Here is a 17,669-nt window from a genome sequence, read left to right on the forward strand (position 1 = left end):
TTCTCTCATAACCGCGCCAGCGTCTACGTTGTTATTTTGGTAGATCTATAGTTTTGATCATTTATTTTTAGTGTGGGCTTGAACTTGGCTCAGTTCTTACCGTGCTAGACATTTTAATCGCTTGTTATGGTTGAGGATAACTAGTTTGCTAGGTGGTCATGTTTGGGTTGGTAAAACTGACCTTGAGTTTTACCCACATTGAATATCCCGTTTTGGAAATTCCCACGGTCAGCTAACCCAAACATGTCTGTGATTTTTTACATTAAATGAGAGGGCACTCCTCGCTGAAGTCAGAAGAAGAAGAGAAATAGCTGTGGTAGTAGACGGTAGTAGCAACAATAGAAGAAAAGAGAATAAAAAAAGAAAAGTATAGGCTTGGTACCTCTTGTTAATTCGCCAAGCGAGTGAAAAAACCCCCACAACAAACGTTGCCTGAGTGTGACTACAACAGGTCACTACAATAATAGGCAGAGTAAAAACGCTCTCTTTTTAACTTTTGTAATCGCCTGGCAGGTTATAAATGGCGTTAACGAAAATGAGGGAAGGGGAAAAAGCGGAGAGTTAGAGCCTTGTTTCACTGTTAGAGTGCTAAGTTTTGAGCGCAAGACGAAGGAAAAGGGAGGTCACTTATACGGTAAAAGGTGTGAAGTCACACTTTCTTTGTTCCCTTCGGTTTGCGGACTTGTTTTCTTTTATATTCATTGCGCTGAAGAATCTAAACTGCCGGCACGCAGTTAATTAATGAAGAGGTAATTTTAGGATCAGTTTTTACTGTCCGCCCTCCGTGTACCTTAAGTTGGCGCCAAATTTCATACTCATACTGCGCGTTATAAAATGGAGTTAAGGAAAATGAGCGAAAGGGAAAAGCGGAAGATTTGAACTTTCTTTCACTGTTAGAGTTCTTAGCATGATAACGCGCCAACTTAACAGACGTTTCTGATTCGACTGTGAACTAGCGGTTTGTTATTCAAATACAAATAACTTCCAAGTTTGATTGCTAAAGCGCCACTACTCTTCCCAGTAGACTGCTACACCCACGAATTTTTTTGCGGCCTTGAGCTCTAGAGTAACGTTTTTGAATGAACATCACGTAATACGTCAAAGTCAGGTGCATTTCAATGTACTACGTGTTTGGTTTCACAACATTACTTTTAAAAAAATTCGTTGGGCTCAGCGGTCCATTGGGAAGAGTAGTATCGTGGCCAGAAACATTCTCGTCCCAATAGCCGTTTTCGCTTCTCTTAGCCGGCTCAGGCTAAGAGGAGCGAAAAGGGCTTTGGGCACGAGAATGGGCCCGAAAAAGATCAAATGACTTGTATAAGTTCTATTTAGCCTAGGAGAGTTTGAATTCAGGAAGAAGCTGTAGTTGTAATGGTTCACGAGTGTTCGAAAAGTTTGAATCAACTTTCAGAGACGTTTTATTAAAGCTATTATGCGTAAGTTTTCGCTTACGTATCGTCCAGACCTCGCTCTTCTTGTCACAAACTTCCCATCCCCACCCCTTTTAGATGTGTCTAGGCTGGAACAATCATTACCACAACCTTCCCCACAAAGGTTGTGTTTGTAACACTAATCGCTTCCGAAGAAATTTGAATTTCGCGCTGGGTGAGCTGGCTACGCGCCGGTGATTACTAACCTTTGTCTTGCGAACAATAGAAACCCTTTCCTTCAAACAATAGATAAGGACATATAAGGAGCGAAAGCTTGACTTATTGTCCAGCCAAAATCATAACCAAAAGTTTGATACTGTTAAGTTCGTTTGATTCTACGCTAGTTTTCTACGCTATTCCGTTACCTTTTTATGAATAATTTCCCTTCGTTTGTATATCGGTACAAGTTCTTTGGTGTAAATTTTTAGCCATTCGAGCTTTATCGTTAAACCGTGCTCTTCCATTGCTTTTCGTTAGTCTTCGTTTGTATCGTCTTAAGTCAGTATTTCGCCGGACTGATCTTGTAAAGCATTTGTGTCTTTATTTTGTTTTCTAGTGTGTCACAGATTTCTTTATGTGTAATTGTGGTAAGTTATTGTTTGTAATTTTATTTGAGGAGCTGTGTGGGGTTAACTGACAACTGACAAAGCGCTGAAAAACTAACTGCTGACAGCTGACATTTGTAGTGGGCTTTTACTGGGAGCTGACAAAAGACCGGGTCGCCCTGAATATCCTAAAATCTGGATGTAATATAATGATACTTCATTTATTTTGTCCAATAAAAGTACGTTTCTTATTGCATATCATTAAGGAGCACGCCATAGTGTTATCTTTCGTTAATAATTACCGCTGGACCGTCTACATCAAAGTCACGTGTCACACGTGTAATATATGATCGCTGATGCTCAACTTGATTCTCGATTTACGCGATGGCCGTCAAAGGCTGTTGTAATTTTTTACCGAATCGATTCGGAAACGGTATTTGAGTGTCACAGAAGCTGCATTCCTATTAGTGATGTAAACACCTGTACTGGCGATGAAAAAGTACTTTACTTCGTTCCTTGGTCTTATGGGGTTGTCCAGTAAATATGGCCATGCAGATTTTGTTTTATGAAACTTTATCGCATGGCTACGAAATCAGGAGCCACGTCTATTAACCGTATGTTAAGTTAGTCCCAACGGCCTGTTTGTAATATCTTCCACCTGCATCGAGAGGAACCAATGACTGTTAAACCAACAATTATCTTTTAAGCAAAATTTCATGTTTATCTCCCGAAGTCAATGTTAGCTGTGTTTTTGAGCGAGTTTTTTGTACATCAACCGGTCAGTTAAGACATTAAATGGCGTTTTTGGTCGTGTTTTCTTTATCAATACCTCCACTCTAAAGAAACTGTATCTAGCAGAAACACCGGCATTTCCTGCGGGTGACTGCTTAATAAAGGTCTGACCGTACGGTACTTTAACTGTCTCCTTTTCGTCGCTGTCCCATCTCAGTTGGTTGACATTGTTCCAGTCAAGCCAGGGCATCCTTAAGCAGCGTTATTAGATAGATAGATAGATAGATAGATAGATAGATAGATAGATAGATAGTTTATTAATAACCCATTTGCAACCAAAAGTTGAATTATACGATTATTTACAAGTTTCAAACATTGATAATTACGTTAAATAGACTAAATATATTAAAACAGCAATAAGGACACTAAATATATGTTCTAAAAAAAAAACCTTGTATAAAACCGTTCAAGCCTTAAGGGCATTGAAGGTAATAAAACTATTACGAAACCTGTTCTTCTTTAATTGGGATATATCAACAAAGTTGAAATGGTAAATTGGCCACCGTAATGATTACAAAAGCTGACGTTTCGAGCGTTAGCCCTTCGTCGGAGCGAATAGAGGAATTGTGGGTTGTGTGTGCTTTTAAAGGCAGAAAATGGAGCTACGTTATTGGTGGGTGCATGGCAACGAGAAAAACATGAATAAATTAGTGGAATGAAGACAGACAGACATCTATATTTATACAGGATAGCCCCTTCAGTGTAGTAAACACTGGTATCAACGGGGGTCCTGTTACCCACCCATCCCACCCCAGGGGAGGACATCCATCACACAGTAATCTCGTGCGTGGGAAATTAACGTCTCCTGCCCCTAACCCTGCAGGAGACGGGACCTCCATTTATTCGTCCCTATCCGAGAAGACTAGAATATCTAACCATTTCTTGATGTTAAAGAAAGGAAGCATATTCTTCTCAGTTAATTTTAAGACCCTGAGTGTTGGTCCGGCCGGTATTGAACTCTCGACCTCCCGCACAGCAGTCCGGCGCTCTCCCAATTGAGCTAACCAGGCGGCGGTTAAATGAAAAGCGTTCATTGATCCCTGTGGGATTTAGACTGCCGGTTTGAAAGATGAGCTTTTGTTCAAGATTTTTACGGCTTTCCGTGCCACCTAAGTGCAAGGAAAGACCGCAGATTGCCATATGTTGCTTAGAATGATTGGGTAAATTAAAATGTCTAGCGACTGGTTTCGATGTGTCCTTGTCATTCCTTTCCACGTCTCGAAGGTGTTCTCGGAATCGGTCACCTAGTCTTCTGCCTGTTTCGCCGATGTATATCTTTTTGCAATAAGTGCAAGTTATGCAATAGATTACATTAGCGGAGGTGCACGTGAAGTGATCGGTGATCTTAATGGATCGTTTAGGTCCCGATATTTTATCAGTGTTGTGAATGAAAGGACACGTTTTGCATCGTGCACGAGCGCATTTAAAAGTGCCTGGTTGCTCATTAGTCTGAAAAGAGCAGAACTTAAACTTCCGCATATTTCTTAGGTTAAAGGTACATGTGTTGCGAGTAGGAAGAAGTTCATGGAGCTTGTTCTGTTCATTCTGTAAAACATTCTTAAATAGTTTATCAACTAGTTTCTGGCGGCGATCTGAAACTTCAGTCAGGCCTGATTCAGCCAATGCCTCATTATATGAGCAAAGAGGAAAAATAATGCGCGTAGCCCGCTTAATTTTGTATTTCTTCAAGTTCGTTGGAGAGGTGCACGGGGAGGCCGTCATGGAAGACAGGACATGCATACTCTGTAATCGGACGAATACAAGTGCAGAAAAACTGGACTAACCCACGGGTACCAAGACCAGAGCGTTTAAGCTGAGATAAGCAATAGAAGCGCTTTTTAGCTATTGTAGGGCTTTCTCACCTGATAAGTATTTTTCTCCTTTCTAACCTGCCATCTTCCACTCAAATTCGAGCAGCTATGAGGCGATTGATTTGCAAACTTTTCGAGTGTTTTATAACCTTACCTGGACGGCTATTAGCCCGCAAAACTGATAGTAAAAGTACAGGTCAATGCTTTTACAAAACATCCGTACGTTTATCAAATAGATACTTGACCAATCAGAGCACTCATAGTATCTTAACCAATTCATAAAAGCCATTGACTCCTTAGCCTTCGTGGACGAGAGATTCGAGATTTTCGTTCAGCGCAAGATGTTAGGAAATAAGTTTATTACCATAACTTGGAAGCATCATTAAACTGAGAAAAGCAGGTACAAAATAAATATACAGTCACGTACGCTTAATCAGGACTGTGCCGACTAATATCTGCATTTATTAAAAACTGGATCATTGGATAATGCAATTCAAGACTTTTTATTGACTGAGCCATTATGGTATATGAGCCAATATACCATAATCTGATATCTGTACATTGTAACATCCGGTTTCTTCTTACAAAATAAAGTCGAGAAGATTTGTCTAATATCTTGAGGGCGTGCTTTTTAATAAAACAATTATTCCACTCGCACTTGTTGGACATGAGATGGTTATTATCTATCATCTCATATCCAACGCGCGCTCGTGGAATAATTGTTTTATGGCTTGCGAAAAAAAATGTATAGCTTAAAAATAATATGGATTATTTAAAAACTAAGAAAAAACAAACTGAATACCATGTATTTCATAAAGCTCATTTGTACAGTTATCTATGAGATCTGCTTATAGCACAATTTAAAAAATATATATTACATTAATGTAGTTTCAAATCGTTGCACCATTTACAATTGTAATCAATTCTAATTACACAGTACAATTGCAGTAAAGTAATATCAGTTAAAACTTCCCTAACAATATGGCTAAACCTTTTACAATTTTCTGACAATCCTTACTTGTCCAGTTCAAAACGAGTACAATAAAACCCACTTTCCCTCCCTCTAGAGAAAAATGTTGTAAGGTTACTTTAGTGGTTTTCGTTCGCTGCACAACTTCATTCGTGTATAATAAAAACATTATTCTCTGTTTCTTGCCTGAGAGCCAAAGATCGATTCGCTTTTGTTTGGTCTTTTCCCTCTGGCTCTGGTTTTACCACCCTATGTTTTAAACTCGCTTGACCCAGTTTTTCAAATCGAAGCTCGCGAAAAAAAACGTTAAAAATTTCAAATATGGATAAAATTGAGTCTCATAGAAAATAGATTTGATCTATTTGACCAGTTGCGGTGCTCCGGCATAATGATCACGACAATCAAATAATACTCCATATAATCAGCTCTGTTAATTATATATCGTGTCCCAAAACAAAAGAGCATTTTCGTGGGCTCAGAAGTGGAGCTGTCATTTCAATGAAGAAAAGGCCGTGATTAGATTTTCCTTGGAATCCAGTATAGCAGTTCTGCTATAACATGGTTTCCCATTATAACCATGGACACCTGTTTGCATCGGAAATTTCTTTTTTAACACCCACTTAGCTTTAATACTTCTATGTGAAAGTATTTGATCCGGGTTCTCTGTTGCCTGCATTATCATTTTAATTAGAGACACCTGTTGAATCTCGTGACAGGAAATAACTCCTCCCAAATTTTACGGGTCGCATGTGGAGGGTAATGATGTGCTCCATCTTCCTCGCCCATCTTTAGATGAAGGATTAAGAAGATTATATATCATGTATATACCTCACCTAAACCTCCGTCTTCCTTATGGTAAAGCAGTTAAGTCTGTGGTGCCCCAAACGCATGGGCATTGTGAGGTCAAAAGCATTTTCGGAGCCACAATTCTGTTGGCCAGGGCCATCTTCTGATGCAGAGACTCTTCCTGTTTTTCTGTTTCTATTAAGTTTCAATCGAGCAAATAGCGAGCAACTGAGTGTATTTACCTGCTACAGCATTACAAATTCTTGGATGAAAGTTGCTTTGACCGTTCATTTCACTTGTTTTTTCAACTCTTATTACCCCTAAGGGTAGACTGATAAGTCAATTAATAAGCTCAAGTCAAGGCTCGAAGCTATTTATTGATTGATTTACCCGTTGAACTCTTCCCCGATAAAATTTCGTGGATGGACCGTTGTAAAGATAAAGTGGGATATGAACGATGTGGTTTGAGTACAGCTACCCTCGGGTATTCTCTGGTCCATGCAAAACTACGTTTTTCAGTTAACAACTCAGACAATTCGACCAAAGGTAGCTTCGTGGATGGAGGCGAAACATGATGATGTCCCAGGATATCACAGAAACGCACGTGCAAACACACTCAGGTCAGAAACTCCCTAAGTTCGCCTCGTCGTTTCATTGAATCAGTCGTCCTACTTTGCTTTTATTCACCAAAAGCACCTACTCAGGTGGACAAGAAAACTTCGCCTTCATTCTAATTGTCATCACAGGATGATTGCGCGGTATCTGTTTGAAAGGGATAATTAAATCATGTTTCTCCGACTTTAAATGTCCTTCTAAGTTGCAGTTGTAGTCTATGTAATTTCCAATCGTAAGTAGTTTCCTATCATAGCGATTTGCGAGGCACAATTTTTTAATATGCTTAGAGATATGAGAGCTTTGATATTCTTTGAAGGACAAACGCTAACTTGAGCCATTGGGGATATTTTTACTATTGAAAATTCACTGCGGATTCAGAATTGGCGCTATTAACTCACACCAGTTACATATTTCCAAGTCATACTATACACCATCTTAAAGCTTTATCCTTGTATTTAAATTCATTACATTTTCTTTCTTGGCCCGCCATGAGTGGTGCGTCCAGCTTGAAAAGAGTTCGGGCTAAAAGTACAAAAAATGAAAAGCGATCCGTTAGACGGCTGTCAGCCTGTCACGCAAGAGGTCATGGCCAGTCAAGAATGTACCATAATCAACGGATCGCATTGCATTTTTTGTCATAATATCCTCTCGTGTAAAGCTCAAGAGGGTCGAAAGCTGCCAGTGAAAATAACATTTGTTTAGCATGCCGAAACATGTCTCTCAAAAAAGTTGTCTATTTCTTACAATATTTATCATACTTGCTACAACTACGACCTTATGGAAACATTTGTTTAATTAAATCAACCCTCTTATAAAGATTACGCGAGGCCTTCTGGTTGCGTAAAACCGTTGTTTGGGTTAAAACTCATCATGATGTAGACCGTTGCGACGTGTCTCATATGTTTACAACTAAAGCGAAGAAAGAGTTGAATGTGTGCATCTTGTCTTCTATGTTCAACCGCAAACATCCATCATTGGGTCAGGTTTTCACTCCATTTGGTTTATTACCTTGATATATTTTATATTTATATCCAGTTTGTTCCTCAACTCACTCGATAGTAGCGTGATTCTCATGTCGAATACTTTTGTCGAGAAAAGATAATCGGGGCTGATGGCTTTTTGAGCCTTGCCCTTGTTGACATGGATGACTCATCTCCTTCTTTTCTTTGCAAGACTGAGATATAACGGACTCAACTAACCAGATTCTCTTTTGTAATTTTCAGTAACAGTTGCTTTAAATTTGTCACGATTAGCTGTTTTAGTATGAGACATAGATTCTGCGGTTTCAACCCAGTCTGCTAAGCTGTAATAACCGTAAGGCAAACATTTTCAGCACTAAAAGCATGCGTATTTGAGTACAAAACTCAATTATTCCCAACGAGCTTTTCTTCATTTTCCCACAAATTTTACAGAATTAATGAAAATATTTAAACTTTTTTATAACGCGGTAACTTTTACCTTACTTTCACTTATGACTAAACAAAGATGATACGTACCACTGCATTAATCACAACTTGTCTTTTTGATGAAATGACACAACTCCAAGAGAAAATTAATTAGATATATAACGGGTACCTTTCTCTTTATTTGTCTTAGGCCTGGTAAAACAAGGTTTCAAAGAAGTGGTTGAAACATATTATTGAAAGCAAGACTCAACTGATGGGTGCAGTAGAGTTCGAATTAACTGTTTCGTTTAGTAAACAGGCGTTGCCTTTAATGACAGATATATTTTAATTACACGACTCGTGATTGACATCAGTTCCGTACAATGATTAAAAAGTGTTAGCTTATCATGTTTCAAACCAGTTTTCAGAAGAATCAGTAAGAGAGAGAAGTCGGTTTTTATAATCTGTTCGCTTACCCGAATCCGCTAACCTGAAGTAAGAAACCTGTTTTTACGACTCGTCACAAAAGTAAGTTTCCAATCACGTTTTTCTTGAATTTTGCTTGGAGATTAAGACTTAATTTGCATTTTTCTGATTTCGAATTACAAATATATTTCTCTTAGATCGAGTAATTATTAAAGCTTGGATAATATCATACGGTTTGTGGTGGTCGTCTGAGCTGACCAGTTTCGAGTAAGGAAACACTAACAAATGGTAAAGTGTTGTGAACTATTGTACACATATATTGAAGTTTGCTCTGTTGTAAATTTGAAATGAGTTTGATTAAAAATAACACTTATTGCACAACTGTTCCAGAATTTATCAGTGTCAAAAAAACTTGGTTAGCAGTCACACATGGGGCACGCGTATGGGGCCAAATTTTGGCCAAATGCGTTTCAATTTCCTATTTAAAAAAATTTCAAGGAAAGCTGTTGTGAGGGTTATTTAAAAAACCCAAACTGAGCCGATTTGTCAAGGCAGTTTACGAGTCAACTTACAGGATGTCAGTTCGCGCTTATGTTGTCTCGTGATACCGGAAATCTGAATGAGCCAACCCTCAAGAGATGGAAACGTCATACCGGAAGTCAAAATATTCCGCAAGTGGTTACGAAGGAGGGTTGAAAGACGATTCGACTGATTGGAGTTTCAAGTTGGCAGCGAGGCCTGAGCGAGAAAGGGCGTGCTCTTTCCGTCCCCCCCCCCCCCCCCCCAAATCCTGGCTACGTATCTTTCTTTTTGTAATAGAGATATGCGATATAACAACAACATGTTTGTAGTTTGAGATGATCCTGAAATCTTTATGATAGCAAAGTTGTGCTTGTGATTATCATCATTAAATTAACGTGTCTAACTTGTTTACAAACTAACAAATAGTTTGACTTGAATGTGCACATCTTGTATTCAATGTTCAACCACAAGCATCCATCTTTGAATCAGGTTTTCCGAAAAAGTTGCTTTATTACCTTGATATATTTTATACTTATTTCTAATTTCTTTTCAACTCACACGATTGCAGCGTGACTCTCACGTCCAACACTTATGGAGAGAGGCATTGGGATCTATTAGAAAATGCAAAACCGCAGAAACCTCGATCAAAACCGAAAACCGGAAAACCGATAGTTTCACATACCAGTTATCAAAACTCCTATTCGATCCGATACGGTAGTGACAGGTGAAGGATAGCTCAGCTAAACTCTTTACAATCTCCTGACAATCCTTACTCGTCCAGTTTAGCGCGAGTACAGTAAAACTCACTTTCCCTCCCTTTAAAGCAAAACATTGTCTGTTTACTGTGGTATTTTTCGTTCTACAACTTCAGCCGTGTATAGTAAAAAAAAGTATTCTCCGTTTCCTGCCTGAGAACCAAAAGTAGATTTGGCTTTTGTTTAGATTAATTCTCTGGTTCTGATTTTATTAATTTTTTCATTTCTTATTTTATTTTCAATCTCGCTTGACCCAATTTCAATCGAAACAAACTGGATCATTGGATAATGCTATTCAAGACTTTTTATTGGCTTAGCCATTATGGTATATGAGCCAATATACCATAACCTATCTGTACATCGTAACATCCGGTTTCTTCTTACAAAATAAAGTCGAGCAGATTTGTCTTGTATCTAGGGGGCGTTTTTTTTTTAATAAAACAATTATTCCTTCGCGCTTGTTGGATATGCATATGAGATGAATATAGCCAACGAGGCGCGTAGTGGAATAATTGTTAAACAACCAGCTTTGGTAATTGTGTACTGTGTCCCAAAGGAAAAGTGTAAAAGGAGTGGCAAACTTGCCTACTCCTATTAAGGAGTGGCAAACTTGCCTACTCCTACTAACTACAATGGCCCCACAGTCCATTCTTAATATCAATAACCAAATATTACGATGAAGGAAAGGCTGTGATAACACGATTGCTCGTGTTATTCACTATGGCAGTTATAGAATAACAGGGTTGTCTCTTAACACCATGCACACCTGTTTGAAACAGAAACTGCTTTTTAAATACAGTTTTACCACTATCATTTACATGTGGCATCATTTCGTCAGGTTTAGCAAGTGTTTGCGATATCATATTAGAGACAACGGATACTTGTCGAGATATGAAATAACTTTTCCCAAATTTGACGGGTCGCATATGACGGCTTATAATGTGATCCATGATTTACCTTCCCCGCCCATTATCTAAAGATAGGTTGAGAAGTATATATGTAACTCATCTCAGCCTTCGTCCACCATTTGGTAAAGCGCAGTCTTCGCTCAGGCTGTGGTGCGTCAAACGCACGCGCATTGTATAGTCACAAACATTTCTGGAGCCACAATTCTGTTGGCCAGTGCTATCTTCTGATGTGGACTCCTGCTTCCTGTTTTTCTGCTCGTATTGAGTTTCAATCGAGAAAATGACGAGCAAGTTTATTTATCTGCCGTGCTGCAGTATCACGACTTCTTGGATAAAATGTGCACTTGAACGTTTATTCCACTTTTTTATCTCAACTCTCATTCCTTACAAGGGTTGACTGATCAAGGTTCAAAGCTATTTATTAAATTGTTTATGTTGAAATCTTTCGCAATATATTTCGTGGATGGACCATTGTCAAGATAAAATAGTGGAATGTGAATCACGTGCTTTGTGTGTATGTCAGTTTCGAGTTCAACTACTTTCAAGTATACTCTGGTCCATAAAAAAGTGCGTTTTTCAGTTTTCAGCTCCTTCAATTCGACTAAAGTTGCTTAGCAGATGGAGGCGAAACATGATGTTCCAAGACATCTCAAGGAGGTACTGCAAACACCGTGATTCAAGTCCGCAGAAAGTCCTAAAGTTCGTCTCGTCGTTTCATATGATCTGCTTTCGTAATTTTCTTTCACTCGCTACACCTACGTCTTCATCACGATTGCCCTCACAGGTTTTAAGAACGATTGCACCGGCTGATGGGCACATTTCCGCTCTGCTCACTACGGATGTTTGAAAAGGATAGTTGAATGATGTTTCTGTAGACTTCAAATATTCCTCTTAGCACGAGGCGTAATGTTCAGTTTGCTGAGAGCTTTAATATTCTTTAAAGGCATGATGAGCTTTGCTCAAGAAAACCAGGGAAGCATAAAATGATTCACAGGCTTTTCAGCATGAGGCGACAGGACTCAATTAGCAGTGAAAGAACAGTGTTCGGCTTCGAAAGTGAAATTAATTAAAGTTTGCCATGAAAATGTTTATAGGTGCAAGGATCCGTAAAGCTTGCTATTTAGCTAGTGTTACGTAATTAATCTAGGACTCTCTCGCACGATTTACTCTTTTAGAAATAACTGCACAATCATAGTATAATGGCAATTTTCACAATTGCAGAATTATACGGCGACAGGAATGGCTTCGCTTAGCTCAAATGGGTCATGACATTTGAGGATAGCCTATCAAGTAACGCTCGTTGTACCCAATATGTTCTGACCGTGATCGAAAGATTTATTGGCTTGTGACACAGAGAGAGATTATCTGTCTTTACGACAATTCCAAAGTTAACTTAAAAGTAACAGCTAACTAATACTCTACTCTGATTAGACCTTAGATTCTGAGTCAGCGTGGAGGTAGCTGAGCTGTCCGGCAAGGATCTGTTTTCGTGAAAGATTTTGATTGCATTATATTCTGGAGATACAAGAGTATCATTTAACGCTTGAAACCATTGGGTAGATTTTTTGAAAATACATTTGCGGCCTCTGCGGTATGGAGTTCTTTAAGTATGAAGTATCAGCAGTAGTCAAGTCCCAAACCTTCAGGTAGACCTTCGGGGAGTCCTTCGCGAAAAACACAATTTGAACGCGCCATTCGAATCATCCTCATTATAAATATATATCAATGGAAAGGTTGTGAAATGCATTAATAATAATGGTGATAATTATAATGATAATAATATAAGAGAACATTTGAAAATACATTTGATAACAAATGTTAGAAGAATAAAACTACGACGCTTCGAAGTCATCTTGACTTCATTATCAAGTAGGGGTGTTAGTTGTAGTTCCGAGATCAAATACAAACAAAGGTGATAGAGTACATTAGAATAATAAGTGTTTCGTGGTCATTGGTGTTTGACGTGTCAGTGAGTTCGGTATATGTTTAAATAAACACTTTTGTACGTATTGAGTCCGACTGCGTGTTTAACTTCGGTTTCCGTTCACGAATAAATAGCATTTCATGAATGAGACAGTCCAGTTTTACTCGGCATTTCTTAAGGACGGAAAACATTTCGGCTAGCTCAGTGAACGCTACCCCGTGGACGTCCTTTATATGCTTGCCAATTACCGAGGCTTTATGCTCCTGTATGCGTTGGTGAAGATGGCGTGTGGTGTAACCAATACAACCCACATCGCACGAATCACAGTTAAAATTGTAAACAACGCATTGGTGATTGATTAAAGCAGGTTTCTCCTCTTGTATCTTAAGCTTTTCCTCGATTTTGCGACTTCTGAAGACGGGTTGTAGGTTAGTTCCGATTTTTTGGCTAAGATCTTTCAACTGTTGTCTTGCTGTGTCGGCTGATTTTTGGTCTTTAAATGGCAAAATTATCCTGACGGTTTTTTGTAAATCCGCGTCAGTTACAGTTGGAGTTTCATGACGGCCTTGGGTCGCAGAATTCTTGCACATGGCGATAGCTGAGTTGACGAGATTCAGCGGATACTTGAGTTTTGTAAACATCCGCTTGATGTGATTGCATTCATTTGTAAATGATTCACTCGTTGATGGCAGGCGGTATGCTCGGTTTAGCGTGGAATTCAGCAGAGATCTCTTTTGGCGATGATCGACATGGCTCTGATAATGTAGGAGCAGTCCCGTATCTGTTGGCTTTCCATAGACGCTAGTTGTCAGATGGCACCATCAATATTTCACACCCCAGGTATCAATGTGAATATAAAGGCAAGTTTCTCCGACCCGTGATTGCTTTCCAACTATTTCAACCGTTTGATGTCTGAATATCAGCTGAATATCAGCTGAATATCAGTTGATAAATGAATCTTAAATTTCAATCGTTCTTCAATTCATATCTGTTTACCTCTTTTGTTACATGCTCAACAAAATGTTCCTTAAATTACTTGAAGACTAATGCCCCCGCTGACCGCTACTGCGGGCTACACCGGCTTGTTAACATTTTGTGAAGTGTCAGTAAATTATTTCACAAGCTCCACGTTTGTTCCGTCTGTCATAGTTTTTCGGTAACTGATGATAAAAACAAGTTTGATTTTTTGTCTTTGAAAATTTTACTGATACCTATTTGCACCAAATTTCGCTCGAAGAATGAGTTATTGACCAAGTTTGCCGAGTTCTTTTTTTAGCCTTTTTATGGACCGAGACGAAGTCGAGATCTAAAGAAATGCTAAGAAAGAAAGAGGTTAATAACCAACTTTATTTTTCATTCCACCTATTTATTCGTGTTTTTCTCGTTGCCATGTTCCCACCAATCACGTAGCTCCTTTTTCTGCTTTTAAAAGCACACACAACCCACAATTTCCCTATTTGCTCCGACGAAGGGCTAACGCTCAAAACGTCAGCTGTTATAATCGTAACGGTGGCCAGTTTACCATTTCAACCTTATTTTTCTCAGTTCGTGAGCGGGCGGCATTCTACAAATCGTGCGATCTGATTGGTACCGAAAGCGGGCAGTATTCTCCTATCCGGGCATCTCTCAGCGGGCCGTATCCGTTTCGTGTTGAGCAGCTATCCAGAACGCTGCAATTTTTCATAAATATATCGAGTTCGGGCAGCATTTTTAAGAAGAGACTTCGGTCACGACCTTTTTCCGATAAATAATACTAATTCTCCCTTCTTTCTCTCTCTCAAATCACTCTGGTTGTTTTTGTCTAGTTTTGCGGTGAGAAAGTTGCAATTATGAACAAAAATAGTACAATCAATGAATTAATTACATCCAATTTGAAATCACTGGTGAATGAATTAATTACATCCAATGGCAGATATTAGATCTGAGCCCGCACTTCAGCGGTTTTGTTTAAAGACGCACGGAATCGAGGCACTTGGGTCAAGGGATTTGTAAATTTTCTTAAAGGTCTTACTGTAACTTCCAAAAGGCAAAGCATAGCTCTTTCTATGGGCAAAGATAGCAATGGTTAGACATTGTGTTGCATTCGGATGCAACAACCGGAGCGATAAACCAGATTGCAAGCATCTTTCGTGGCATTCACTGCCACTGAACAACAAGAAACTTCTGGCGACTTGGCTAGTTGAGATCAAACGGGAAAACACACCCATAAGTAAAAATTCATTTTTATGCAGTGAACATTTTGAAAAGGAATGCTTTTGCAAGTCATTTGCTGGCCGGAAAGTAAGTCTTAAGTCAGAATCAATTCCGACAATATTCAGTTTCTCCGAACAGAAAACCAAAAGGAAGGCTCCGAAGGAAATACGCTCGATTGATGATGAAGTACGTCAAAATATTACTAAACATCAGGAATCCTCAGCTAGTAATAATGAAGGAGATATTTTGATAGAAGATGCAAATAAAATTCCGTTAAATAACAGCAACGAAATGGCGACTGATCATGATGGCGATATGGACTTACGTGATCTACAACAACAACTGAAAGACCTACAGCAAGAGATGAAAATGAAAGTCGAGGCGCTTGAAAGCCAGCTCAAAGAAGAGAGGGAGGCTCGACAAGAGCTGGAGGAAATTCTGGAGAAGAATGTATTCAGATTAGAAAACATTAAGAGTAACAACAAACTTATTCGTTTCTACACTGGGTTTGATAGCTATGAAACACTTTGTGTGGTGCTTGACTTTCTAGGTCGTGACGCAGCTGCCAACTTAAACTATCAAAACAAAGATAGATCAAATAGCAATTCAACTAGAAATTCAGGACGTGCAAGGGCTTTATCTGTGGAAAATGAATTTTTTATGGTGCTTTGCAGATATAAAGTAGGTTTACTTGAAGAAGATTTATGTCACAGATTCTCTGTATCCCAAGGCCTTGTTAGTCAGGTCATCAGCACTTGGACTAAGTTTATGTTCTATAGATTTAAAGAACTTGACATTTTTCCTAGTAAGGAAATTATCGATACTCACAGACCACAATGCTTTAACCACAAGTATAAGAGCACTACAGTAATCATTGATGCAACAGATATCTACATCGAAAAGCCAAGCAATCCGTCTGCACAGCAACTAACATTCTCAACCTACAAGAACACCAACACTCTAAAGGCATTGGTTGGAATAACTCCAAAAGGGCCTATATCATTTGTATCAAGTCTGTATGGTGGGTCAATTTCAGATCGAGAAATCACTCAGCTTTCAGGTCTTATCGATAAAGTGGAATGTGGACATGCTGTAATGGCTGACAGAGGTTTTAATATTGGAGCTGATTTAGCTGAAAAGGGGGTTCCTGTTAATCTCCCCCCATTTATGAATGCCTCTGGACAATTTAATGAAACAGAAATGATTCAAACTAGAAGGATAGCAAGCTTACGAATCCATGTTGAAAGAGCTATAGAAAGAATCAAAAACTACCATATCTTGGACTTTGTGCCAATAAGTATGTGTAAGAATGGGATTATTGACATGGTTTTCTTTGTATGTGCAATGTTAACAAATTTCCAAACTCCTCTCGTTAATGGTTAGTATTGTTGGATTTTCACAGCATGACCAAGAATCCTTTAAAGAACAAAGATTTGAGAAAACAGTTGTAGCTGCCATGTTGGCTGAACAGACAAGTGAAACTAATAAGGAATGCTTGGTTATCATCATCCAAAATTGCAGCTGTTATATAACATGAACCCAAGAATAGTGACCAACACATTACTATGTATTGTTCATCATACAAGATGTGTTTATTTTTTTACTTTAAACTAATACTCATGAAAACTGATTCACTATGTAAATGTAGTACTTTATTTTACTGAAAGACATATTGTTTTGTTATCAATAATAACTCAACCATTGGTAAATCGCCTTGGGAATCATATTTTTAGTTTTAGTGCTTCTAACAAAATGGACCCAGTTAAGTTAAACCAATCAAAACATAGAGAACATATGCAGATTGTAGAGCTAATAGTGCTCATTCATTGCAATTTATGCATATATAATTGATCAAATTGGCCCCATTTCTGTTAGCTGCACTGTAATTAATACTTATATTTATTGTTTCATTGCAAACTTCTATGAACCACAACAATATAGAGCAAACAATACCTATATAGGGTGCTAATTACAAAAACAGTGAAACTAGTGAAAAGCATCATGAAATAATATATCAAGTTAAAAAATCAATAGCAATTGGTTACTATGAAAACCTTTCCTCACAATTGTCTGGCATCATCTAGGTGCTTGCTAACTCTGCTCAAACCATGAGCAATCCTAGGATATGCAAGCTCTGGTAAGATGTGTCTATTGTAGAAATCCTTAAGCTTGGGAACAATGTTTCATGAAAACTTGTTATTTCTTTTTACATGAATGATAATCATGTCTTTCAAGTCAGAGATTACTAAGTCAGTCCAGTTGGTTCCAGTACAAAACATTTGCTGTTGCATTTGATAATAGAACTTGTGGTTGACGTTAATAGCCAGTCCATTATCAGTCTCATTGCAAATATTCCTTGAAAACACTGCATCGTGTAAATTTTGCAAACTACTTGGAAAAACTCTCTTAACCTCAACAAGTCCCCCATCAACCTCACCGTCGGGTGAGGCACCAAGAAATGGGTGGGTTAAAGAGATGCTAAACCCAGCCTTTTCTACATGGCAGCCTAATATGCATTCATAGTCTCTAATGATTGTATCCTCGTCTTTCAGTCCTTGTGCCATTTTATCACTCTGGAAACTATTGTTGACACCTAGTATTTCACCA

General features: G+C 38.6%; 1 protein-coding gene and 1 long non-coding RNA gene across 2 annotated transcripts in view; both read left to right on the forward strand.

Moving 5' to 3' along the window:
• LOC111345523 (uncharacterized) overlaps positions 1-17,669 on the forward strand; it is a 140,728-nt gene that overhangs the window by 106,107 nt on the left and 16,952 nt on the right. The gene's annotated exons all lie outside the window — the stretch shown is intronic.
• On the forward strand, positions 14,857-16,773 carry LOC111327043 (uncharacterized). The gene has a single exon (XM_022931129.2). It carries the CDS (start codon positions 14,931-14,933, stop codon positions 16,443-16,445), a length of 1,515 nt encoding a protein of 504 aa, XP_022786864.2. The 5' UTR covers positions 14,857-14,930; the 3' UTR covers positions 16,446-16,773.

This window comes from Stylophora pistillata, chromosome 7 (assembly GCF_964205215.1).
Source record: "Stylophora pistillata chromosome 7, jaStyPist1.2, whole genome shotgun sequence".
NCBI lineage: Eukaryota > Metazoa > Cnidaria > Anthozoa > Scleractinia > Pocilloporidae > Stylophora > Stylophora pistillata.

Excerpts from the sequence above, each read along its gene's own strand:
- LOC111327043 (XM_022931129.2), top strand. The coding sequence starts at position 14,931 with ATGGTTAGACATTGTGTTGCATTCGGATGCAACAACCGGAGCGATAAA.